The following is a 26,708-nucleotide window of genomic DNA, read 5'->3' as shown; positions in this document are numbered from 1 at the left end:
GCTATAAAAGTGTCAGCAGGCTTTTGACTAGCTGGTAGGAATAGCTAGTAAAAGATAATTGGAGGCCATTTCATCCATAAGATGCACAACTCTCTGCTGACCAATCCCTGGGTCCTTAATCTGTTGCTCCTCAGTTTTCTCATGCCAGCAAGAATTCTCCAGTGTGGAGAAGCTCTAAAACAACTTATCAAATACAGAGGCTATAACAGAATTCAAGTTTCCAAGACCATTCCCAGCAACTTGAAAACCTCAACCCATGCCCTGCCTCTATAATATATAGCATTTCCACACTGCGGCTGTTTTAATAAACCAATGGATATTTCCCTCCAATCTGTTTGCTTTTAGTGGGCTTTTTCCCCCTCTCCAAAGAAACTGGAATTATACTGTCAGACAAATGACTAGAATAACCGTGCATTGCTCTAGACACCAATGAATAAAATATATCAAATACTGCATATCCCTAGAGTGTATTATTCCACTTAGAAAATGGTATAATTGACTTTGGGTAGTATAGAGGGAAAAAAATCCAAGTATTTTTGAGTTGTAGGGCTATTTTCTGGTAATTGCCTGACTTGAAACTTTAGTTTGTCAATCAGACAGTTCTCTGAGCCCCATAAATGTGCTTTTTTTTTTTTTTTTTTTTTTTTCTGGTGGTGGTGGTGGGGAGGCTATTGAAGGAGAAATGAATAAAATAGCTAAGCCCCACAGGCCCTTTTTCTTGTCATAAAGTTGTTGTCAAAAAGATTCGCTATTATGTCTGGGATGGGTGAACTCCGTGGCATTTTGCGTTCAGTAAAAATGTCTCAAGCCATTTTTCAAACATTTTGAGGTTTGGCAAAAACCTGAAATTCATCTTGCCAAGCACTTTCCCCCCTTAATTCTTAAACCCATGTGTCTTTCAAGGGAAATTTAATCCGTATGTTTCTGATTCATTTACACTTAACTCATCAAAATGGTGTTTTGTAAGAGCTATTTGATGTTCAAGAAGTCTTATGCGCTTCTCTTTTTATAAGTCTGAAAAGCCTTTCTTTCTGAGAACCAGAAAATTGTATTTTACCAGCTGTAAGCCAAATGACTTGAGCTGTGCTAAAAATCAGGAACCTGCTGAATTTAGGAGGCAAGGAAAAAGCAGACACAATGACATAAATAAACGTCCTCACATGCCTGCCTGCTCACGCATCTCCTGAAGACCTTTCAAACGCCCCCTCTCCCTGAAGAAGCCGAGCCCATGGGGCCCAAGAACAAGCTATAAAGCTGAAGCAGGAAAGAACGATGGTCCTAGAGCAAAAATTCCCACTGATCCTGAAGATTCCCAATGGAGAATCCTAGCTCAGAATCAACAGAAGTGAAACTTGGTGCATCCCATTTGATAAATCTATTACCTAGGAGATAAAATGATCATTGAATTCCAGGCCTAGAGGGTCTTAGAGATTTCTAGCCCAGTACTGTTCAGATTGTGCCCCAAGGGCTCCTAGGAGGAGGTTGGGGGTGGGGGGTGACTTAAGGGAGTAGCTATGGGCCAGTCCGGGCTCTCTCTGTCTTCCATACTTGGCTTCCACATAAGAGAAATTTTTTTTTTTTTTTACACAAAGTACTCTGAGAGTAAATCCAGCTTAAAAACAAATACCTGAATTTTATATAAGGGCCTTGAGGTCCAGGGAAGCAATCTCAGAGTTGGGATAATGCTGGCGATACGACCCAGGTCTCCTGACCCTTGTCCAGCATCCTCATGATGCTTCCACTACGCCAATGCTTTTCCACCTCTGGATGTAGTTCATTGGTGGGTCAGTTGGTGGGAAATGGGTGAAATCAGTTTAATCTGACATGAATAGTATCTTAGAAAAATGAATAGAATATAAGATACCCAAGACTTTATACAGTAAAAAAAGTACTATTCCATCAAATTATATACATACATATATACACATATGTAAACACACATGCGAGTGTATGGGGCTGCAAGATAAAATAATATTTCTCACTGTTGTTCATATCCAAAAAGTTTCAAAACCACTTTACCATATAGAAAAACATGTTTCTTTTACTGGTAGTTTAGCCAGTAGCAGTTTTCAGTTTGCTTCGTTAAAGATCACATGGCTAACAGACCTCAAATGATACTTCTCACCTCAAGGAGGAAATCCTATGAATCACTGGCCTATTGCACCAAAGACAGCTTATTACACAGATTGGGAGAAATGGACAAGGAACAAATATGTGGTGGAGGCAGGAAGGGAAGGGGGTGCCAGATACCTGGCTTAGAAAAGAAAGGGTCATCTTCACCCTCATATGATTTACAAACGACAGGAATGATTTCCAACTTGCATCCACTGCAATTGCACAGTGGAAGAATCAGACATATTAGCACCCACATATTTCCAAAGTGCATTTTCCAAGCACTTAACAATCATTAATTAGTTAGAAACATCCTTTCAAGGTCGGGAGGCACAATAGTTCATCTACACGCAGCAGAGCTTTGGAGACTTCAGGGAAGCCGAATCGTACAGCACCTGGATAATTACTGTGGGAAGATTAATTGGGTTAACTGGCTGTGAAGAATCTGGTGATAAAGCATTGTGAAAAACACTGCCCCGGTTGCGCTGTGAGATGTCAGAGCTGGCATCCTTTGTGCCTAACAGCTCAAAGCTGCCTCCATGGGAAAGGATGCAAAGTTATTAAAACAACTATGAATTACCCTTTGCTCTCTTTTTTCAGAAATGTAATGAAGTGACAAGTTTTCTGTGGTCACAAAGTGCCTGAGTCTCTTTGGGATTAAAGTGTGAAGTGGGTTGTGTTGGGAATTGTGGTCTAAAACCGGTCCCTAGGTGGGGAGGAAGAGGGAGGAAGCAGCGAGTTTCAGAGCCCAGAGGTCACATCCTGCAGGTGGGTGGGTGCTGGTTCTGGGGTGGATTCCAAACTCTGTCCTCATCAGACAGGCACTCAGTGCAGCGAGGGCTGGTGCAGGGAGAGAGAGGAAGGCGAGAGTGGTGGGAAGCAGAGAGTGCCAGACTCTGGACGTTTACCCCATCTCATTTATGGCCCAGGGACAGCACACCCCACCCACTAACTAGACACCAGGGAGCTTTTGGCTGGAGGTGGAGAAAGCAAGCTTTCATGTCCATCTCCCCATTCCTCCCTCCAGACCAGAGGGTGGAGTCTTTGCACTGCTAGGTGCCTGTCAGACTCCCAGCTTCTTCAAAGCCAGCTGGTTGGGCTCCCCTGTGCCCTTGCTCAGCTAAGTCTTTGCACTCACCCTACCGCACCGTCCCCAGGAGCCAGAACTCAAAAGAAGACTGGAAAGCATACACTTGAGTGAGAAGATGGAGTTCCTGGCACCTGGAAGCCCAATAGCCTGGCAGGGCAGAAATGTGTTCCTCACTGCATCAGAGCCAGGTCTTGGCCCTGCCACCAAATAGCTTTATGATCATTCATCTCTCTGCTGTGGGGATACTGGATAATTCATCACATCTTTGGGTGGCTTCGATTTCTGAATCTGTAAAATGAATGGTTGGGCTGAAGGATCTCTAAGATTCTTGCCTTATTGATGCATTTAGAATTAGGGGATTATTATTCTACTGCTAAGGAAGTTCTGGGTGGTGAGAGGGAAGCCTAATGAAATGACATCCCTTGTGACCCATACACTGAAGCTTCCTCTTTGCCTTGGATGGGAGGAAAAGGCCAAAAAGCAGCCACAGTCTAAGCGAGGTCAAGATCCGAATTAAGAAAACTAGTGTGGCTAGAGAGAGACTAGTGTGCAATCGTCTCAGGGTGGATACAGCCTGAGAGCAGACTGAAGGCGAACATGCATCGCAAGAGTAATTTACATCTACATTTACACTAAATGGGTTTATCATAATTGCTGTTATTATGATTAATTCCCGAGGAATTAAAGGAGATCAGCCCTTTATTGCACTGCTGCTGAGCTGACTGAAGTACTAAAATAAATAAGAAGGTCAAGAAGACACAAATGCAAAAGAAAAACTGCTTTATGCTATCTAAAAAAGGAACCCTAGTACTTCACTAAAAAACAGTGGGGGGGGGGGGAAAGGCCCACCTCTTCTTGATGCTGAACTAAACTGCTTTACAGTGAGGTCTCAGGCCTTGTTTTCTGGCCAGTGAAGAGATCTGGTCACACAGAATAGGGTCCATGAAAGGCTTCTCTCCTTACCTTGTCTACTGCTCAAAGTCTCACCAGCATTCTGTGACTCAGTTTACTTGCCTGGGAAGGAACTGCTAAAGGACAGCATTTCTCTCTACGTTATGGATGCCCCAAACACATCATTATCCAGACTTCCATAGAAGTCAACTGGTCCCAAGTGTCCCATTATTAAATAACTCACATTTACTGAACATTTACTATGCTGAGTGCTTTACAGTCATCATTTCATGGATCCTGTCTCAGAGATGAAGTAAATGCTGCTCAGAAACTTTCAACAGACTGTCAAAAATCACACAGCTAGCAAGTGGCAAAGCCAGAGTTGGAAGACAGATCTAACTCCAACATGATTCATAGGGCACAATCACATAGGCTGCACGGGGTTTTGAATAAACAGGTTTCACCTTTGTAAAGGAGCTTTACAGACCTTCCTTTAGCAGTGACACGAACCCCACTGAGGGCAGAGGGGCAGAGCCAAGTGGGCAGCCAGGTGCACAGGCTAGACGAGGCCCAGCTGGCCTCTCTGCCATATCAGCATGTGTGCAGCTCACCATGACCTCAAGTCTTTAAAGGTCTTTGATTTACAAGGAAAAAAAAAAAAGTTCATGGGCTCCTAAAACACTGTAACTCATGGTAGGTATTCCAGCTTATATAACACAGCCTCTTGGCCCCATTTCCACCTCCCATTAAGATGAGTGATTGAGTCTGTGCATTAACAGATACCTTGGCACTCATTTGGAGCCTTATTATTATTTTTTCCAGGCTTGGCTTTTTTGGACACATCCAGTTCTATTTCAGTCATTCAGACGACAAAGAAAGAAATTATAAGATAGAATTCAATGTCTGGTATCCCGTGGAAGGAAAGGAGGACTTTGCTGATAGCTAGATGGGCTTCAGCTATTGTATAACTACTCTCACGTTCTCCATAATGATTGCGGACTATTGATTAATCCTTCTTGGGTGCAGCATTGCTTCATCAATCATTAAATAAGCTCTCCTGCCAGGATAGGTGCAGGAAGGAAAGATGTATGGACTTGTTATAAAGTGTATATGTACTGTGTAGTGGACTTGAGAGTTCTAAGGCAAGTCAATTTCTGTTTTTAAAGATGTAAGGAGCTAAGGACCTGCGCCTGTTGCAAATGAGACTCATGAAACACACACCTCTGGAAGCATTAGTGAACTATTTAATAGGCCTAGGAAAATTTCCTTAAAAATCACAAATTTGGACCACAGAATTTTGATTGGCTTCACTCACCCTTATCAATGCCACTCGTTTTCCTTCCTCCTCTTGGCTATTCCCCACATCCCTGAGCTGGGACCATTCATTCACTCAGCTACTTGCACACACATCTTTCTGTAAACGGATGCAAAAGGAGTCCCCTCCAAAGGTCAAAGGCCCATGTAAGCCAAACAAAAAGGGAGCAGAAAGCAGAAGCCAGTGTTCAAACCACTCCTTTTTTTTTTTTTTTTTTTAATGCAGTTCCAGATTTACTCATCCTACTTTTTTATCAGGCCCATGGCAGTGCTCATTCTCTCTCTCATCAGGACACATGAATTTCTGCCTCTTAATGTTCACCTGGCCTTTCTGACCAACACTAAGTAAAATCCGAGACCATGTTTTTATCACTCAACTTGAAACAGCCTGGGGCCTGTTCCCAGCATAGACTTGGGGATCCTAGAATGGAGCCCTCAATATATGCTTTGGGCCCCACTGCTGTTGTATGGTTCTATGAAACTGGCCATCATCACACTGTTCCACTTCCCACCTTGGAAACCCCCTTCCCTTCAGTCTCCAAAACACCAGTTCCACCACCAGAGAAATGCACGAGGGGAGGTGCAAGCTTGAAAGGCAGTCTCACCCAATTCAAGATACCTGTTACCCACATATGCTATTGCAAAAACAGCCTTCTCTCGTTCAAGCCAGGAATGGAATCTGGTTCTAAGGGGTGAATTCACTCATCTCCATTTCACCTCATTTCCCATTCCCAAAGCCACAGCACGGATGCAAGAGTCTCCCTCCCAACCTGCACTATTTTCATCTCTCCCTCCACTCAGAGCACTGGAAATTTGGCAAATCCTCACCTTACCTTAATCAGAATTGTACTTTCACCTCTCTCACACTTGACATGATCTCAAACCAGGTAGAGTCTGAAGCTGGTTACCTGCACAGAAGCTTCTCCCAGTGGATTCTTCACTGCTTCCCTGTAGCAGCAGCCAAGGCTTACTTTCTGTTATCTCACTGCAGGCTGGGGGCCTCACTATGGATCTCCACCCCTCACAACCCACGTGGTAGGTATCGCAGTCCTCATTCTACATAGAAGATAGAAACTATTGTGCAGTGAGGCTAAGCGGCTTGCCGAAGTCACACAACTAGTAAGTGGAAAAATGATTTGAACTCAGTCCTTTGGACCCTTTCAAAGGCCATGCTCTTTTCAGGAAACCCTACACTACTTCTCTGATCAATAGATGTTTGATCCCTGGTGCCACAGGTGTATCCACCCAGGCAAAACTGCAAGGGCAAGAGGAAGAATGCTGAGTTCAGCACCGGCTATGGTGAAGCTTAGGCATGGACAGTTGGCATTCCTCAGCTCTGTGCCTGGCGTCCAGAGGGAATACATGTGTGCCTCTTCTATCATGCCATCGAAGCCTTGCCTCCTTCTTCACCTGCTAACATGGGAGGCATGGCCCCAGGGACCCCTATGGAGAGCAAAGCTACCATTCCAGCCGTGCCCCCCAAAATTATAAAACATAGGCAACATCACTTAGATTGCTCATTGACAACACAGCCATGAGGCCCCTGACCGACATGACGATGGTGCAAAGTTTGTCAGTGATGGCGAGGTAAACCCAGTGTGGAGTGAACTCAAGGGGTTAGAGCTTGGGTGAACTATGGCAAGTCTGACCCTCAGTTTTCACATGGATAAAAACAACCCACACACAAACAAATGAGTACAAATAAAGCCAGAAAAAAAAAACTGAGTAAGGGCAGTGGGTTGCAGCAATGTCAATATTCTGGTTGAGATATTTACTATAGTTTTGTAAGATGTTACCATTGGGGGAAACTGGGTAAAGGGTACACAGCATCACTATCCTATCTTACAAATGCAGGTAAGTCTACAATTATCCCAGTAAAAATGTCAGTTACAAAACAATAACCAAGACAAAAACTTCAAAGAAAACAAAACAATCTCCAAATGGTGGAAGCAATCAGTTTTACCTTTCCAGGCTACCATGGGGAAGAAGCGAGATAATATTAGGCTGATCTAAGAGCTCGGCTGGGCTCATGCTCCCTGCACTGCCTGCCTGTCAGTTGTAAGCAGAGCATTTCTGATTAAGGTGAACAACTCAGAGCCAAGTCAACATAAATTGTAATGCTCTAAAAAAAGAAATCATGCCCTCTTTATTCCTGAAGAGTCTCAAGCACACATTTGGCACTCATCAAACTTTGCACAATGACTAATAACCTTCACCAGCGGTTTCGTTTCAGCGCTGGGTAATTCCTCCCCCCCCCACCCCCAGATAGGCATAGTTGTGGTCCTTCTCCCTATGCACAATTAAGGCTTGGTCCATAAATACATGCTTTACAATAAGGCCACTGCCCTGGGATTTGGCTGAAGAATAGGGATATTGTTTGGGAAAGTTATCTTTCTAAGAAGCACATATAGTTTTGCCTTTCATGTTCTTTGAAGTCTTAAAATTGAGCCTTCAACCTCCACTTAAAAACTTGAATTTGTATTAAAATTCCTGAAACCTATCAAGGAGTCATGCGATCTTCTTCTAGAGGAATAAATTCATTACCAATACTGTTGTGTATCGTTATGAGTGAATGAAATATATGTGTCTCCTGTATTTGCAGCCCTGTTCTATGCATCTGAGGAAACTTGCAGGGTCTTTTAGGAAAATGTGCTGGATCAGTAAATCCTCCCTTGCTCTTCTGCAAGACTCACTCACGTAATTCTCCCTCGTTAAGGACTCCTTGCAGGTAGCATTCGAAAACTAAGACCTTCACTAGGGGACTCTTGACGCCAAAAAAGCAAAAACAAAAAACAATCTTCAAAGTGGAGAAAACCCTGTTTCTCCTCACCCTCCTCCATTCATTTAAGGCACTAATGCATCTTGAATTCAAATGTACTTTTTCTCTGAAAAGCTACGCCAAATACCTTTTAGCAGAACTTTTACAGACCACGGACACAGACACAGACACAGAACTTTCCAGCTGGAAGGGACTTCAGAGACCATCCCAGATTGGTTCCACACGTGGGGGAGGGGCTTACAGCCCACCTTGTCTGCTCCCTTATTTTAAAACGAAGCCCAGATGCTTCAAGTGATTTGCTCCAGGTCATCAGGATTTGCACTCAGGCCTCTTGACCTGACCACACCAGGCTGTTTCTTCCAAAAATCACCTCTGCCTTCCCTGCCCCTTCCATCTCTGCCCAGAAAAGGAGAGCGAGAAAAAGATCCATAAAAAGTCATAATTAATTATAACCAAGACATGCATTTAGTAAATAAACATAAACGCCTTTCTGGTATGTGTCCCATGCCTCATTATGCCTCTCACTGTAGGACGATCACAGCTAACCAAGCAGAGAAGTTTTGGAGTAGCCAGGGGTCAGGACCACTCTCACGGGGCCAGGGTCTCTAGATGCAGAGGGCTCTGGTCTGTAACTATCCAATGATGCTGGATGGTTTCAGATGGTCCACAGCCTGAGCAGTGCATCACAGCACTAAATCCATTTTATGAAACACCACAGAAATGTGGTGTAATTTTCAAAATATCTGTTTCTGTCTCTGGGTGTACTAGAGCCATAAAGCCTTAAGAACACCATCCTTTGCCCCCTCCCCCATTTATTTAGTGTTGATTCCTGACTTGCCAACATTAATTAGCTGTTTCTAGACAAATCAATCAGGAAGTTTCCATCATCTCCCCCACAACCACAGCATATCATCTCAAAATTAATTCAAGAACACAGAAGTCCCAAAGATAGCACCAGATTAAGCTGTCACGTAAAACAACAGAAAGTTAAAATTCTCAAGCAAATGCACAGTCGCCGTTAACATTGGCCGAAGTAATAGGCAAAGGACTGTGGCTACTTCGGAGGCTCGTCCCCTACGACTATACAAGCCCACAGTCAAGTCTTAATAATAAATGCAATCGCACACCTCTTCATACTCAGCACACCACACCAAATCCTTCTCCAGGCATTTGCAATTCACCAGTTACACTCAGAAAGCCACCGCCCCCCCACTCCCACCGTCACTTCACTTCGACCTTTTATGAAAAGACAACCGTTTTGAGCCATTTAAGAAAGAGAGGGAGAGAGAATCCTGGTGGAAAATAATACACAGCTGTGATAATATCGTGTTTTTTTTAAAATACCATAATATAGTTTTACTTTTAATAATAAAAGATAAAAAAGGGGCGTCTGTGAATAATTAGAGATTGCAGTCTGAAGCCAGTTACAGTCACTGCAATTGATAATAAACTGAAAACCCCTTGAGAGCAGGTAAATGCTTTGCAACCCTGACCCCCTTGCTCTCACATTACTTAACTACCCTGCGGTTCTTGCATTACATCACCATTCAAGCGATTGGTTCCTGCATTTTAACTCTCTCCCTGTCTCCTCCGATTAGGAGCGACACCGCCGCAAAGAAACTTCGCCCGAGTTTGCTCTTTCTCGCTTCGCTTTTTATTTGTGGCCTCTTTGCTCTGTCGCGCTCTGGCTCGCTCTGCCTTTTTTTTTTTTTTTTTTTTTCTCTGCCCAACCCCGGCCTCGGTTCAACTCATTCAGGCCGCTGTGCTAGCACAAAAACTCTTATCAAAGTGAAAAGAAATGCCTCTTCGGGACAAGAAGAGGAGCGGAGGGGCTGGGGAAAGAGGAGAAGGAAGAAGAGGAGAAACAAAGACGGGCAGAAAGGGGGGAAAGGGAAGAAAAAGAAGAGGAGGAGGAGGATGAAGGCTGGAGAGAAGAAGGCGGTAGGGGCAAAAAAAAATTCTATAAAATCGGGAAAAAAGAAAATAAAATTAAAAACAAACCTCATGGACATCACTGAGGCTGAATTCCCTCCTGAGGTGCAGAACATGAGAGCTCTGGAATGAGTGTGTGTAGAATTTGAGCCAAAGCTTAACTAGCCTGAGTGAGTCATATCCTTCCCACTTGATTCCAGGCCAAGCGATGATGTAATGCGCTGGCCCTTCTCTTGCGCCTAGCTCTGGCTCTCTCCCTCCGGCTCGCTCCCTTGCTCGCTCTTTCTCCTGGGCTCGCCCTCCTCCCCCTTCTTCTTTTTAGCTCAGTGCTGGTGAAGTCACCATTTAAATCTGGCAGAACTGAAGCAAAAACTTCAATGTAACCAAAACAGCCCCAGGCCGAGTTCCAGACTCAGGGAGCCTTTAGTGGTGCAATTGCCCTTAGAAACCAGTAAACAGCGGTGGAAACAGTGCCGCCTGGGGATGGCCCAACAGCTGCCTCGGACTCAGAGAGGGACCGGGGGTTCTGTGGGCAGGGGTCCACTGGTTCCGATTTTTTTTTTAAAAAAAATGCTGGTTTTAAAACAACAACAACAAAAAGGTCCCCGTGTTTGCAAACAGGACTGGAGATACAAGTAGAAGTAGAGACCCAGGGGTCAGGTTGGGATGGACGGGGCTTGTCCAACCAAGACTGCTCCCCAGCTCAGGCTTTCCTTTCAGAACCAGGTGACACGGTTTCCATGGCTCAAGGCTCTTTTTTTTTTTTTTTTTTTTTTTCCCCTGGAGCTGTTGCTGGATTTTCTGTTGCTGGATGCCAACCACCAGCCCTCCAGAGATTTCGCACATCTGACCTCCCTGTCAGCAAGGGCAAACCCACTTCGGGGCCAAACACGCGCCTGTGTCTGAAGCCATCAAGGTCTGGGAAATCACAGTGGCTCCCCACTCCAACTTCGCCCCCCCCCCCCGCCCCTATTGGTCCCTTTTTTATGGGCGGGAGGGTAAAGGCCCCTAGTCCCAGAACACAAAGCTTGACTCTGAGCTTAGCACTCCACTCTCAGGTGAGCTGTCCAAAGAAGAGAGAGTTAAAACACATCCATCCTCAAAATGAAAGACAAGCTATCCTGTTCCTCTACCTGTTGCTGGGGGTGGGGTCGGGGGTACCAGTGCAGGTGGGGCTGTCTGTGAGTTTAAAAGGATACAGGGAGAACAAACAGTATGTGTGTCTCTCCTTTAATTACAGAGTGAGGAAAACCAGCCTGGGGTGGGGGTGGGGGGCGGGAGTCAAACATCATCCTTCACCAACAGGAGTGAAGCCCTTTTAACGCGGGTTCTACTCCTCACTTCACACTTCTGCTCAGGACTTTACCTAGAACAGTACAGACACTTGCTGCTTTATTAGCGACGGTTTTTAACCCTACCTTCTCCTTTTAATCTTCCCCCCACCACCACCCTTACATGCCTCCTTAAAAAAGAAAAAAAAAAAATAGTGATTTTCAAAAAATGGGAAGTTCACGAGAAATTTCTTTTAAATACCACAAAAGCAGAAGAAAGGCGTAGAGTTGCAAAGTTTTGTTTTGTTTTCGAAAAGGATCATAGCTTTTGCCCAAGTCTGCTGCCCCTCGTCGCATCTGTGCCCAGGGAACTGAACAGATGCTACAAACCTTGGTCTCTTCAGCTCCTGTTGCCCAGCGGAGAGGATCCCAACTCCTACCCTCTGCTCCTCTGCTCGCAGAGGAATCTATTGCTTGTTAAAGATCTCTGCTGCTGGGGACAGGACGGTTAATCTGAGTCCCTTGGAATTTAAATCACAGCTTCAGGGAATATCCAGCTAAAAAGCAAGGTCTGCCCAAGTGTTTGCCTGACCCTGGGGGCGGGGGCGGGGAAGCGCTTTCTCCAGCAGTCTGCCTGGAGCATGACATCCCCAATTGACGCTGATGCCACAGTTTCTGCAGTGACACCTTTATCAAGGCAGGCAGCTCTGAATTAAAGGTGATCAGCCGTAATTACAGCTGGCGCCACTGAAGCCTGTGGCCTGACAGCGGCAAATGTGGTTGTTATAAAGTTTGGTCCACCATGTCAGTGGCCTGTATAACTCATTTACGTCTGACTCGCCAAGCAGCTATGGATTTTTCTTCTGATGCAGGGAATAAATAAAACAAACTCTTCAATCACTCCTACTAGCCTTTCCACTTCGAGGTAGGTTGACAAGATTTTACAGAAGCCACTTTCTCCCTTTTATAAGAGCCATTGACCATGTTGGTTAATATAAAGCTAAGGACTTTCCCTTTGCCTTCTCTGCTCCCGACAACACCCCTCCCACCCCCATCCTTGCCTTAGCTTTCGTATTGAACTGTTTTCTTTACATTATTATTTTAGGCATCTCAAAATGGGTATGTGGTAAAAGTTTTCCAAACTGACATCCTCCTGTAACCTCAATGGGAAAATGATCTCTCTACGATTTTTCTTATACTAAGTCACAGAGGCAGGGTTAAGCTGCTGGAAGTGGGTCCCTGCCTTTTTTTTTTTTTTTTTTTCCTTCCTTGAAGTAGGTAAAAGGGACCCTCTGCTGTAGGTAAAGATGATGTAAAAGGAGCTCTCCCGTATAAGTAACGAAGGGGATGGCAGCTTTGGCCGAAGCCAGGCACAGACTTCTCATGAGACACCACAGCATCTTTGCCTCTGCCAAGAGGAGGAAGGGGCCAAAAGGTTCCAAGATGGTGAGCGTGCCTCTGAGCGGTGGGTGAGTGGTGTGGCCAGTGGGTTCAGAGCTTCTAGAACCCAGCCAAACTCTGAGAGCCCTGTGCCCCGACGATGATGCCACTGAAGCCCAACAATGTGCCAGGACACACTGACATTCCAACAAACCTTCTTTGGAGTGCTGGCCCGAGTTGGAAACAATTTCAGAGTTCAAAGGGGTTCTGAGTATTTACATTTGCACTTGCTGGTCCAAACATAAGTACCCCTCCCTGCCATTCCAAATCAGGCATTCTCACTGGCTGCTGGGTTTCTCCCCACTTGAAAAGAAACCCTGCTTTCCCATTTTCCTTCCTGTGAGCAGCTAATGATAGAGAATATCCTGTTCCCAAAAGGAAATCCCCCCCCACCCCCAGACTCCAGAGCTTCCTTTTTCACCCATCTGGCCCTCTGGTTGATTCCCCGCGCGCCTCTCCGCCCCCCTGCAGCCCCCTCTGCGTCCTAGCTGCTCTTCTGAAGACTGGGGGCTTTACAGATAGGGCTTGTGAGATGCTGTAATTCCAGTGGGAGCCTTCTTAAAAGTAGCTCCCGGCCAGCAGGCTAGGCCTCCAGATTAGCTGGCTTGCTCAGGAATGCTTGCAACACCCTCCTTTCAGAACGTGTCATCCTTGGGGAGAGGGTGGTGGGTACCGCGCAGCTGTTCCCTGTAACTCACTCCCATACTCCCAGCTCCTGATGAAATGCTGGGCTCCGGACAAGTGGAAGCCTCTGAGATTTGAGCTCAGAGTTCAGAATACGCTTGGACCATCTCCAAAACAACCCACTAGAAAAGGCACAACTTGGACGGCAGGACTGAAGGGTGCAAGGGCCAACTAGAGAAAACTCTGCGTGTCTGGGGGAATTTCTGAGCTCGAGCACACGGAGGCACGCAGCAAATATATGAAATGATAGCGATGCTTCCTAGAGACAGCGGACTTTTTTTTCCCTCTCTCTCTTATAGGTTTGAATTTATTCTCCTCAAGGAAAGGCATATCATCTTCTTTCAGACGTTGTTTTTAAAATTTGACCCATGATTCCTTCAGTCCCAGTGGAGTTTGAGGGGCCAGATAATTTCAGCGTTAAATAAGCTGTAATGACTATCATATGTACCCAGCCATAAACCTAGTATTAAAAATTATTCAGAAAAAAGTGGCATCTCTTCCTTTTTTAATTTACAATAACCATCCAGGTGGTTTTCTAAGGCCTCCTTTGCAAATTGCTTCCAGCGAACCTTCCGGTCACAGACCACTGCACACCCACGTGGTGTCATTCAGCATTCCCTTCAACTTGGGTGTCCCGTGTTTTCACAGTGGACAGAGGCTGAGGGGCTGTCTGGGTGAACCTGTGCAGCATGCATCCTGTGTGCTAGCGGAATTAGCTGCTTTAGATGGCTGAGCCTCCTACAGCCAGCTCCCGGCACTCCCAGGGAGAAAAACAGACTGGTCAGCCCTTGGTTACTTCTGTCTTGTACCTACTGCAACTCCTACATCCCAGCCCTGGCACCAAGTGCCCTCAGGCAGCTTGCTGGACCTTCCTGTGTCCAAACCTACTTGTAAAGTTCTGAAGTGGCAACGTTAAAAGTGTCTCAAACACAGGAATGAATTTCTAATGGAGGAGGCATCAGGAAGCTTAAGGGGTAGGTATCGGGAGGTAAGGAGAGCCCACTGATCAGCCCTAAAATATTATCCTTGATCCTGCCTACTCATAGCATCTTTGCCCTAACTTCTCCATCTTTAAAATGTCATGTCATCAAAAAACCCAAAAGTACATGTCATTATATCATTCGAACTTATCACAGTTTCTGAAAGACAGCTGACACCCAATGAATATTTGTTGAAAAAATGAATGAATAAGTGAATGAACATACTCCTCAGCTCAGGCATTACTTTTTCCATGAACATTTTGTACAACTATTACCCTGGGGTAGGACTGTCCATTTTTCTAGCTTCCCATGGCATCCTGGACCAGATTCTATTCTAGCAATTATGGAAGGTACCTATTTCCATGCCTGTCTTCCTCATGAGTCACTAGCTTCTTCAGGGTAGAACCTGGGCTTACCCATTTATCCATCAGCACCCTAGCACCCAGGAAGCACCTGGCTCACACACTGTAGGTCCTCAAGAAACACGATTAAAGCTCGAGGGTTGGCAGCATAGGCTGTTCTGTCTTCCCTGAATATTTTCCCTCCCAAAAGTCCTCTTTCCCTTTTGCGTCCTTAGACTTTTTCTGTGGTTTTCTTGAGATCTGGAAACTAAAAAACCTGGGATAATAAGAAAATCCTAGGAAATCTTCTGGTTGGCCTTCTCCATCCCTGCACTATGCATATTTCTCCTCAAAAGGCCTTAGATTCTTTTTGCTCCTCTGTTCCTGGATCCACATGATGGCGATGCCAGAATGGGCACACTGAGGTTTGGATCAGAGCAGCGGACACTAGACTGTTTTCTCCAGTTTCCCATATGAAACATCCAGAGAAACCAAGACTTGAAGTAAAAGGGAGCAATTATTTTCCTATTGGTCAGGGTGTTGAGGTGCCCTAAGGAAGAAGAGACTGACCCCAGGACTCATTTGTCCCCAAAGCAATGGTGGTGTCGGTTCTAACCATCGATCCCTCCAACTCAGGGTTGGAACTATGGGAAGAGCACTCCAAAAAATGGTAGAGAAAGCTCAAAGTGGAGGAGGCTCAAACATCTGTAGGCAAAAGTATAGACAGGATTGGAACATACCAGCATTGCTTGACTACAGTGAATTCTTGTTCCTGTGTTGAGTGGAGGTGGGACATGGTAGTGCTGATGCCCAGGACTGGCTGAGGGGCAATCCTTCTCGGGAAAGGTGGGCCACCAAATGAAGGGAGAGGAACAGGCTTCCATCACAGGCTCTGTGGCTAACCTCGGTTCAGAAAGGTCATCTACCAAATTCTCCTGGTCCCTTTGACAGAGTGTGGTGACCAGGCCAGTCTAGGGTGAAGCAGGTAGGGGGCATGGGGTGTGATCTCTAAGGAGGCGGCTTGCTCTTGGCTCTTGGAGCTGTGCAAGGGCACGTCAGCAATTTCACAACCTTGAGAGTGAGCCCCTCCCTTCAATGTGGAGCTGTGGACCCCCATCCCACCCTCCCACCCCGCCCCCCGCCTGTCCGGAGCCCTGGTTGGTGAGATTTACTCCCTTCTGCATCCCTCATGAGCACTGGGAGGACTAGTGAAATGATAGGGGAGAAGCTCTAGGTCTACCTGGCCGGCTGCGGGGAAGAGAGGCGGTGTCTACAGTGGATTGAGCGTTTGCTTGGAAGCGTTACCTGTGTTCATTCTGTCCTCCTTCTCAATCTCCTGTCAGCTTGCTGTTTTAGTTTTCCCTCATTCTAACTGCTGTCTGTGTGAAACATTAAGATTATGGCCTTCTCTGTTAAAATTTATAGAAATTGATAATTTTTCCTAGTTCTGTAGCTATCCTACACATCTTACTGGCACATGAACATATATATATATATATATATATATATATATATATATATATATATATATGAAAGTACACATGCGTCTATATGCACATGTGCCTGCATACATACAAAGAAATTTACACATATATGAATATATGCACACATAGCTTCATCATTAGCCAGTATTTACTGAGCACAAATACTGTGCCGTGTATTGTGTTAGATATCCCACAGATACTAATATTTTAAATCCTCTCAAGACCCAGCAACACTAGAAAGTAGGCACTCTTCTTATCCCCATATCATGAAAAAACTGACTGGGGATTGAGTAACCTGCCTAAATGTCACAGTGGGGCTGAGAGTCAAATGAAAAGTCGTCTAATGCCCAAGTCAGGGATGGGACTGTGCCACCTCCTTGGTTTGTATCCGAGCACTAACTCCTTGTACAACCAGATGCTCCTGGTGAGCCGGCTAATCTGCGTGAGCAGAAGGAAGCAGTGTCTGGGTCAAAGCGAGCAGGATGGGGAATGTGGGTCTTCTTAGATTCAGGCTTCTGATCAGGGAGCTTCACCAAAAGAGGAGGCCTGGAGTAGAAGCAGGGAAGAATGAAGCCTTATGGCATAACATGGAGAAGTCAGAAATGCAGGAGGTCACCCCTGCCAGGTGATAAGATGCCGTTGCCTGACTCTCACCACTCACCTGACCTCCGCTACATCCCTGAAGTCTTGTCAGGGGCCACAATCTGAACCTGCACTGCAAAGTTAATCCCCACGGGTCCCCTAGTAACCGCAGGCAGCTGGCTTCCAAGCTCTTTGTTTCTTTGGTGGGTCCCCTCATTTCACGTGGAGGAAAATGTGTGCCTGTCAGAACCTAAGCATCATGTTGCTGAGTGTTCATATCTGGAAAAGTCATTCTTGCCCACTTTCACACTCAGTGAACAACGTTATTCCTTTGCATATTCTAAGTGTGAAGTATTGGGGTGTCTCCATTCTGAATATTTACCCCTCCAATACTTTGCAGTTGCACAAAAGGGCTTTCTGAAAAAGACTACTTACTTGCTTGGACGATGGCCTTGAAAGTACACTCCACTGGTTGTTTTTGTTATTAAACATCTTTAAATAAATTTTTAAAAAACTACAAAAGAATGAATTTGAAGAGGTTTTAAGGGTATTAAAAATAAAAAGGAAGGCTTAAAGTCAGGAGTTGTATTTGTGGTTTTGTTTCTTTTCCCAGAGACTCCCGCTGCAGGCTCTGTGTGTATTTAGTAACTGACCACCCTGTCCTCTGAGCAGAGAGGTTCACCAGCACTGATTTATTCAGAGAGTTTGCAAGGGGGACAAGCCCTCCAACACTTGTGCCTGGAGGGGATAAGAGGAATTTTTTTTAACCCCAAACATGAAGCTCTTGGGCCTTCCAAATGAAATTATCTATGTTTTTATTAACAGAGTGCCTGAGTTAAAGAGTTGGTTTTGATAAGAGAGAATAAATGAAAGAGAAAACTGCTGACATAATATTTTGGTTTCCAAGCCCACTTCCACATTCTGCTGTCCCTCTCAGGCCTGGACATGACAGCAGTGTCTGTACCGGCATCAGAATCCCAAATGGAAAGGTGCAGCTAATCCTGCCTTATGCTGAAATTTAGCTTTAAACTTTCAGAAAAGGATCACAGGGACCCTTTCATATGCACTGGGAGATGTTTCTGTCTTTCTAGAAGTATAGTACTGTTGGATTTATAAATAACTTGGTCTCGTCCTCTCCATTCCTATGAGAGGAAAACTGAATATTACAATGTCCAAAGGGTCTTAAGTATGGGAGTGAGAGATCCAAACCTCCTCCTTCATAAACTTTAGAATTCCTCTGACATTCAAAGAAATGGGAAGGAAAGTGAGATCCAAGCACCATTGGGGGAGTCTGAGTGCCCAATTCTTTTCCCTTAGCCCTCACCTAGACTGGAATGCACACTTTTGTGTTGGAACATACTTTTCTTCAGCAACATGCCTTCCTGAGAGTCTAATGAAAACTGTGTACCCTCCTTTATTTCTTTTAAGATTTTTAAAAATTTATTTATTGATGAGAGACACACACAGAGAGAGAAAGAGAGACACAGACCCAGGCAGAGGGAGAAGCAGCCTCCCTGCAGGGAGCCTGTTATGAGACTCAATCCCAGGACTCCAGGATCATATCCTGGGCTGAAGGCAGGCACTAAACCGCTGAGCCACCCAGGAGTCCCACGCACCCTCCTTTTGACCATGGACCCCAGGTTTCAAATCCCCAAGAAAACAAAGCATGCTGTCTTATATGAAACTTCAAGCTACGCTCTTTACAGGTAAAGAAAAGCAGCCACACGCAGCCGTATCTTGAAGCTTTGAAGGCTGACCCAGATCCTGGCACTGTGACCTGCAGACCTTGGTCTTTTTCTAGCTCAATGGTTCTCAGATTTGCTATATCTGAGAATCTCTGGAGAACAGACTAAAATGCAGATTTCCCGGTACTACCTCAAAGACTGCAACAGCAAGGAGGAGCCTAAGTATATGCATTGTTAGCAAAACTCCCTAGAGATTTTGATGCTACTGATCCACAGACTGTGCACACTTCAAGAAAGACTGAATTCTAACTGGTCATGCCGCAGTCCTAGAAATTTTATAAAGAAATAAATTAATAAGTAAAAGAAAACACATATGAATATGTTTATATTTCCACTGCAATTCAGGGTATAAAGGAGCTGTGATCTTGTTTATGCCTTATCTTTTAAGCTAAGAAGTATAGTAAAATTATCAATCCTATAAAAATCGGCTATAGTGGCTTTTCCAAAGCAGGATGCCTACTATGGATGGAAATAAAACATATTCGCAGTGACATAACACATTTAAATGGTCTATGGAATTATAGTCCCAAGACTCCTGATAAGATTAGAGCTTCCTGACCTGTGGCTGGTTTAACAAGGCATTTCTCTCCTATGTTTACTATCAATGGTTCCAGATGTTTACTTTGCAATATTCCCAGTCTCTTCGTGTGACAATCACAGGGAGGGTGCTTTGGGGAAGGGAAAGAAATACTACTGGTAGCTGAAGAGTGCACTGCATGGTATAAGCCCACCACATCTTTGGCACAACTTGGTTATCTTCTAGAACTTCAGCTGAACATCAAACAGTGGTGTTGGTTCTGTGTACTACAGAATGCTACAAAATTCTGCACGGGGTCACCTTCCTCAGAGTTCTCTCTCTCTTTCTCTTTCTAATATTTTGTTATTTATTTGAGGGGGGGGGGAGTATGACAAGCATGTGCAGGGGGGAGCGACAGAAGGAGAGGGAGAAGTAGGCTCCTGGCTGAGCAGACAGCCCAACGTGGGGCTCTATCCCAGGACCCTGAGATCATGACCTGAGCTACAGACAGATCCTCAACCAACTGAGCCACCCAGGTGTCCCTTCTCCAGAGTTCTTTTCCCATCTGTTTCTCTAAAGGATGTTTTAAAGTTCTTGAGAAGTCTTCTATGTTTATCCTTGTAAAGTGCCATGAGCACTTGAGAAGAGAAAGTGCCAGGCCCTCCACAGACCCAAAAATGCAAGTGATGGATGAAGGGGAATGGGGATCATGACCTGTGAGTCATCCAGGGCTGTATCCACTGCTAAGTAGGAATTAAGTGTCTGAATTACAATGATAGTCCTTGTATAATTTCTGTTTGACCAACGCTCTGTCATATTAATACTGTCACAGCAGCACTGAAACAATGATTAAAACAGACACCACACATAAGTCCAGGGAACAGACAAAAGGGAAAAACCTTCATAGGCGCTAAATGTCTGGGAAAATAATGCTTCAACAGGAGGTATCAAGGTTGTAGGAACGTAAAGGGCAGTGAACAAGGAAAATAATGATGGAGATGACAGAAGGAAAGGAGAGTCTTTGGTCGCTTACTGCCCATTAAGCCAGGGGCCATCGTGCCCCTTTCATTCTGATACTTGTTGGAATTTTACAGCCATTTACTCAGAGAAGCTTTGTGTAGGCAGAAGAGGAAAGCTTCCAAGATTCGGAGAATAAAGAGACACTGATCATTATTAATGATTCTCATCTTTGAATGAAATAGTTTGGGGATACTAATCCTCTTTAAAGTTCTGGATATTTTCAGAAATAATCTGTAATGACCAGCAAATTGCCTTTTCCGTTTGGTTAAAAAAAAAAAAAAAAAAAAGTCCTTGTTGACTTCTCATTGTCAAGCCCAGAGTCTTTCCTGTCTCAAGTCTGAGATGCTGTTGTGTGTGGGAGTGCATATACCTTACCCCAAACTGAAACGGTATCCATGATGCACGCAGTTGCACAGGGTAGCACAATTTTGCAAGGTTATGATTTGGAGCCTAGAAAGCCCCATAACTTAGTCTGGAGCAGCTCCTTTTAATTTGTCAAAGTTTCTGTTATTTTAACAAAGGCTATTTGGTGTCACCTGATATCTCTCGACCTGACCAAGCCTCAGCAAAAATTGAGATCCTTTTGTTTCCACCTTGTCTCCCCTTTCACTATCTTTCTCTGCATTTCCTGACGCCCTTTTGTTCTTAACTAGTTTCAAGTAATTTTACAAAAGATTTTAGCTGATAAAGGCAAATTTGCTCCACTATATATGCTGAGAACTCCAGGAAACACATAGTCATAAGGTGTTACGGTGGCACGTAGAGGGCGTACTGGTGGAAAGGGAACATCCTGGTATAAGGATGCTGCTGGATCTCTGGGTCCAGATAGATGTCAGAGAAACAGCAGAAAACAAAACAGACCACTACTGACCAATAAAGGACAATGGATGGAAAGCATGGGGGTGGCTTCTGGGGTCCAGGCGACCGTGGTAGTCTGTGAGGCCAAGGGCTACAATAGTTATTTTAAAATTACAGGGATGAGCAGAAAAATACTCCACAATTTTCAGGGTACTTTGTTAACAGAGGTGCCTGGGTGGCTCAGTCGGGTAAGCATCTGCCTTTGGCTAGGATAGTGATCCTGGGGTCCTAGGATGGAGCCTGGTATCCGGCTCCCTGCTCAGCGGGGAGTCTGCTTCTCCCTCTCCCTCTGCCCTCCCCTTGCTCATGCTCTCTCTCTCAAATAAATAAGCAAAATCTTTTTTTTTTTTTTTTTAAGTACTTTGTTAACACAACCCCATGGAGCGCTAGACCATGAAGGAAGGGTGGGTATGGTGAAGTCTTTCAGATAAGGTGTTCAGAGAAGTCCTCTCCAAAGAGATGGCATTGTACCTGAGAACTGAATAATAAAATATGAAGGTGTGAGTGTAGACACAGAGGGAGACGTGTGCAGACAGAACCGAGACCAACACCCTGAAGGGGGAAGGACTTGGTGTGCTCCCTGACTGGAAGGAAGGCCAGGCAGAGAAGATAAGGGGAGGGGTAAGAAATGCCAGAGAAGTCGGAGAGGTCTTGCTGGCACAACAGCATTTCTATTTTATTTTCAGGGAGAAGTCGAGAGAAAGGCCTCACATGATCTGATTTGTATTTTAAAGAACCTGCATTAACTGCTGTATGGAAAATGGAATGTCTGAGAGTAAGAATTCAAGTTTGGGGAGCAGTGAAGAGATTTTGCAAGAGCCTGGGCAAGTGGTGATGGCGGCTGGCACTAGGCTGGCAACAGAAGACGCAGCAGAGGAGGGGAGAGCCAGGGTACATAGAGGGAGAACCCAGCAGCACTCCTGGAGGTGGCCACAGGAGCACTGAAGACGAGGAGTCCAGGAAGACTGGATTCCCATACCATCAAATGAGTAAATGCTGCGGCTATTGGCTGTGATGAAGAAGACTGGCATTGCTGATGACTCGAGGAGGGTCAAGGGTTTTGCTTTGGACAAGCTAAATTTGAGATGCCTGATGACATACAGACAGAGAAATCGGGAAGGCAGAGGGCTAGGAACGGTTGAGCTCAGTGGGCAGGCAGGGCCGAAGACATCCCTTGGGAGTCAATTCTGATGGACTGTCTTTAAAGCCACAGACTGGGTGAGTCTCAGAACTGAGTCATGTGGGACAGTCTTACAGTAAGTGCTGGGCAGGGGAGGGGTAGCTGGTGAGGTGGGAGAAAAACCAGGAAGGAGGCAGGGGAGATTCCTGGAAGTCAGTTTAAGTACAGCAGTTGCTCAGATGCCCAAGAAGCACACATTTGTTAAAAGTCACCTATGTGGTCGGTCTTATGGCTGTGATCTGCCTAGAAGAAGATGGAAGGGCAACACGGAGAGTCCGTTGAATGAGAGAACAGTTTCTCTTTCACCCACCGCCTTGGTGCAAATACTACACTTCTTTTTTTTTTCCCTCTCATTTTAAGCATCAAGAAAGAAACTACCATAATGCTGAAAGTTGGAGGATTTCACTCGCCAGCCACAAAAGATGAGTTTTAGAAAAAAATTCCACATGGGGTCAAGATCTGTTAGAGACCCCCTGCCCGGACACCTTTTTCTTTTATAGTCGCTATTCGTGGGGGACTTGAAACCTGGCTCTAACACCCAGATAAATCTGTGTAGTTTTTATTAGCAAGAGATAAACTTCTGATCAATAAGGGCCTCTGCTTTAGTCATTACCGTTTTTGAGATTTAGAAGAAATGATAAAATTGAAATTACCCATGGGCATTCAAATGAAGACCTTTTGTCTCATTAGGAAGAAGATTGAAAAGAAAATTCTAAAATGTGTTTTTAAACAATAAACTTGACTAATGTATGTGATTTTAATAGCTCTAGGACTTTTCTCACTTTCGAATGGTCCCAGGATGGTTTGGGAATGTAGGCTGCAAGAGCTGCTTTCCAATAGGCATTTTTGGGAGAACACAGGTATCCTGGGACAGGTTTTATTTTATTTTATTTTATTTTATTTTATTTTATTTTATTTTATTTTATTTTTTATTTATTTATGATAGTCACACACACACACACAGAGGCAGAAACATAGGCAGAGGGAGAAGCAGGCTCCATGCACCGGGAGCCCGACGTGGGATTCGATCCCGGGTCTCCAGGATCACGCCCTGGGCCAAAGGCAGGCGCTAAACCACTGCGCCACCCAGGGATCCCTGGGACAGGTTTTAAAATGGGAGGTCCTTTTGGAATGTGGGATGACATCCATTATATTAGGCCCAAGAGGCTCTGGATTTAGAGAGAGAAAGAGATTTGAGAAATTCACCACCCAAATTTCAAAAACTAAATAATGTATTTTAAAAATGTAGAGGCCAAATTGTAGATGTTTTCATGAGGACCCTTATATTTCAGGTAAATTCAAATTTCCCTAAAGAGCAGGAGCATGGGGTCTACACAAATCCATCCCTCCCCTGAAGATGACCTCTACTGACCTATAAAGGGCCACAGAGGGAAAGCATGGGAGTAGGTTCTGGGGTGACCATGGTAGTCTGTGAGACCAAGGGCTACAATAATTATTTTAAATTTGAAGAGACAAGCAGAAAAATATTCTAAAATTTTCAAGGTACTTTATTAACACAACCTCACAGAGCACTGAACCATGAAGATTTCAAAATTCAACTTTCTTCCTTTTGCAGATAAGAAAACCGAAATATCGGTGTCACTAATTCAAAATAACCCAGGACCCTTGTGCCCATTTCAGAGCTCTTTCTTTTGCAGTTCTGGATGGCCCAGGTATCTCTGCATTATGGGGAGGTTTTCATTCACTTAATTCCTTGAATTTGCTCTTGGCTTTGGGCTCTTGGGAGTGGAAGCTGTGCCCTGCACAAGGTCAGTTGAGGGGCACTGGAAATGGCCCATGGAAGCAACAGCTGGGCCCAGGGCATTTCCCCTTAACTGAGTCAAGACGGCCAGACTCTGTCGATCAGAATTTGTCAGAGCCTATTTCATAGTACATTATTAAATGCCCTGATGTTTTTGTAACCAAATAAATGCATTATGAGCAGGACATTTTTCCTGCAGTTCTCTACAACATCCTGGGTCTGCTCTTAGGAATGGATAAAAAACAGTAGGGTCTCTGGCCACAATAATGCCAATTTATATGTGTTGCAAAGCAATCTGTTACCTCATTTAAGCCTCCTAGAACTTTTCCCAGGGAGAAAGCTGAGGTTAGAAAGGTGTAATGACTTGGTCAAGAACAAAGACTCGTTAACTAGATCCCAGGTCTTTTAACATCTTGGTCTGGCGTTTTTTTCTATAATATAACTTTCTTCCTTGTTGGGTCTCCTGGATGTGTGTCGTTTTATCTTGGAAACTGATTTTTGTATTTGGTTGGCTAGGGTGATTGGAACTCTTTTTTTTTTTTTTTTTACTGTGATAAACTATACATAACAAAAAATTTACAGTTTTAAACTTTTTTCCTTTTTTTTTTTTTAAGATTCCATCCATTTATTCATAAGAGGCACAGAAAGAGAGAGGCAGAGACATAGGCAGAGGGAGAGGCAGGCTCCATGCAGGGAGCCCGATGAGGGACTGGATCCGGGACCCCAGCAATCACACCCTGAGCTGAAGGCAGACACACAACCACTGAGCCACCCAGGTGTCCTCAATTTTAATCTTTTTTAAATGTACAATTCAGTGGCATGGTTGAACTTTTGAGGTAGGAAAGAACAAAGAAAGTGTAGTAATAAGTATCATAAAAATAAAAGTCAGTAAGTCCTTACTAGATGCCAAGCAATGTGCTAAGAGCTAATCTTCAAAATCTCATTAAATTCTAAAAACAAATCTGGCCAGAATTCTTATTCTTTTTTCTACAGATGAAGGAACACAAGTTCAGAGAAGTTAAGTAACTTGCCCAAGGTCACACAGCTGGCCCTGGCAGTCAAGTCACAAACCCAGGCAGTTGATTAATGCATTCACCACCCCAATCCACCACACCTTGTTGCTTTTCCTTTGGGGCTGCTGCTAAACAAAACAAAAAAGAACTGAAAGGCCCAATTCTTCTTTCTTGGCTTTTCTGCCTGGTTTGAACTCTCACATGTTGATTGGCAACTGAGCCACCCAAGTGCTACCAGAATTTGAGAAGAAGTGTTTGAGACAGGAGAAAAAAAGCCAAAAGGCTCTTGCTTCTCCGCTGACAATTTGAACAATCAGGATCATGCTCTTCTCGTTGAAGCTGGCTGGCGACATCTAAGACTGGCCCAGGGTATCCAAATTGTGCTTATGCTAAAGCAAATTGTAAGAGGACCTCGTGTTTTTGAGAAGAGATGATGAAAAGCAGGAAACACGTTTCTAAATAGGAAGTGTCTGAATTCATTTCGCAATAAATGTCACTAAATAACTCAAACGATTTGGTACACACTTTTGGATAACGGGGTTGTTATAGGAAATGTAATTATAACTACATCAAAAAACAGGCCTGCTAGAGACTGATGGAAAAACATACATACACACCATATAAATATGTACACACTTGTATATTTCTATACCAGTGAACTTCTGCTGTCTTGATTCCTACTGACGTGTACCCTCAGGTTTTTTTGATGACCCATGGGAGCTACGGAGATTTAAAAGCAAATTTTGAACAATGACCTCACATAGGCTGCCCTAGTCTTTGTATATAAGTAAGCATTCATGGATGAAACACGTTTCTATTATTTTTGGATAAACCATCAGCTTCCCCTAGTCTGCTCTAATGACTACAGAAAACATTTTCAATGCCAGATGCACAGCAGCCCCTAGAATCCCAAACTCAGGTAGATAATCTTAATGGAAAGACACATTTATGATCATCCAATAAGGGATGCCTGGGTGGCTCGGCAGTTAAGTGTCTGCCTTCAGCTCAGGGTGTGATCCCAGGGTCTTGTGATCCAGTCCCGCATCAGGCCCCCTGCTCACCAGGGAGTCTGCTTCTCCCTCTCCCTGCCACTCCTCATGCTTGTGCTCTATCAAATAAATAAATAAAATCTTTTTTTAAAAGTAAGTCTTTTAGGGATACCTGGGTGGTTCAGCAGTTGAGCGTCTGCTCAGGTTGTGATCCTGGGTTGGGGATGGAGTCCCCCTGCCGGGAGCCCGATTCTCCCTCTACTTCAGTCTCTGCCTCTCTCTCTCTCTCTCTCTCTCTCTGTGTCTCATAAATAAATAAATAAAATCTTTTTAAAAAGTCACCCAATAAAAGGCGATGAACTCAAATAAGCACTTCAAATTATATGCCAAGTGGTCTTAGAAACATTTTACTTTCTAGCACATGTGGCAGGCAACGCTCAGAATGACATCAAGAGGATGGGGGACAGAGGGAGAACTGGTAAAGAAAGCAAGAAAAGAAGCCCCAGGGAGCTGGGTCTTCTCTTTGTGCCCAGTTCATGGGTCCCCAGGGCAGCCCTGGGCTTTCAGCTGAGAGGTTCACCCTGATGGCAGGTCACAGGAAGCAGCAGCCCCTAAGAGCAGGTGAAATTACAGAAACAAAGATTCCTGACACAGGAAACAGACTTCCAGAGCTTAGAGCAAAACAACAAATGCTTTACTCGGTTCCAGGAGTTTGGCTTGTGGC

At 44.6% G+C, this 26,708-nt stretch overlaps 1 protein-coding gene across 11 annotated transcripts in view; it reads right to left on the bottom strand.

Moving 5' to 3' along the window:
* CREB5 (cAMP responsive element binding protein 5) overlaps window positions 1–26,708 on the bottom strand; it is a 494,465-nt gene that overhangs the window by 120,321 nt on the left and 347,436 nt on the right. The window contains exon 1 of one of the 11 annotated variants that reach the window (XM_049093757.1): window positions 10,188–10,371. The exons of the other annotated variants lie outside the window; for them this stretch is intronic. Within the exon in view, the coding sequence (XP_048949714.1) occupies window positions 10,188–10,234 (47 nt within the window). The 5' untranslated portion in view covers window positions 10,235–10,371. Of the gene's footprint in view, window positions 1–10,187; window positions 10,372–26,708 lie in introns of those variants that run through there. 11 annotated transcript variants of the gene reach the window in all.

This window comes from Canis lupus, chromosome 14 (assembly GCF_003254725.2).
Source record: "Canis lupus dingo isolate Sandy chromosome 14, ASM325472v2, whole genome shotgun sequence".
NCBI classification, from domain to species: domain Eukaryota; kingdom Metazoa; phylum Chordata; class Mammalia; order Carnivora; family Canidae; genus Canis; species Canis lupus.
This window is presented reverse-complemented; position numbering and strand designations above follow the sequence as displayed.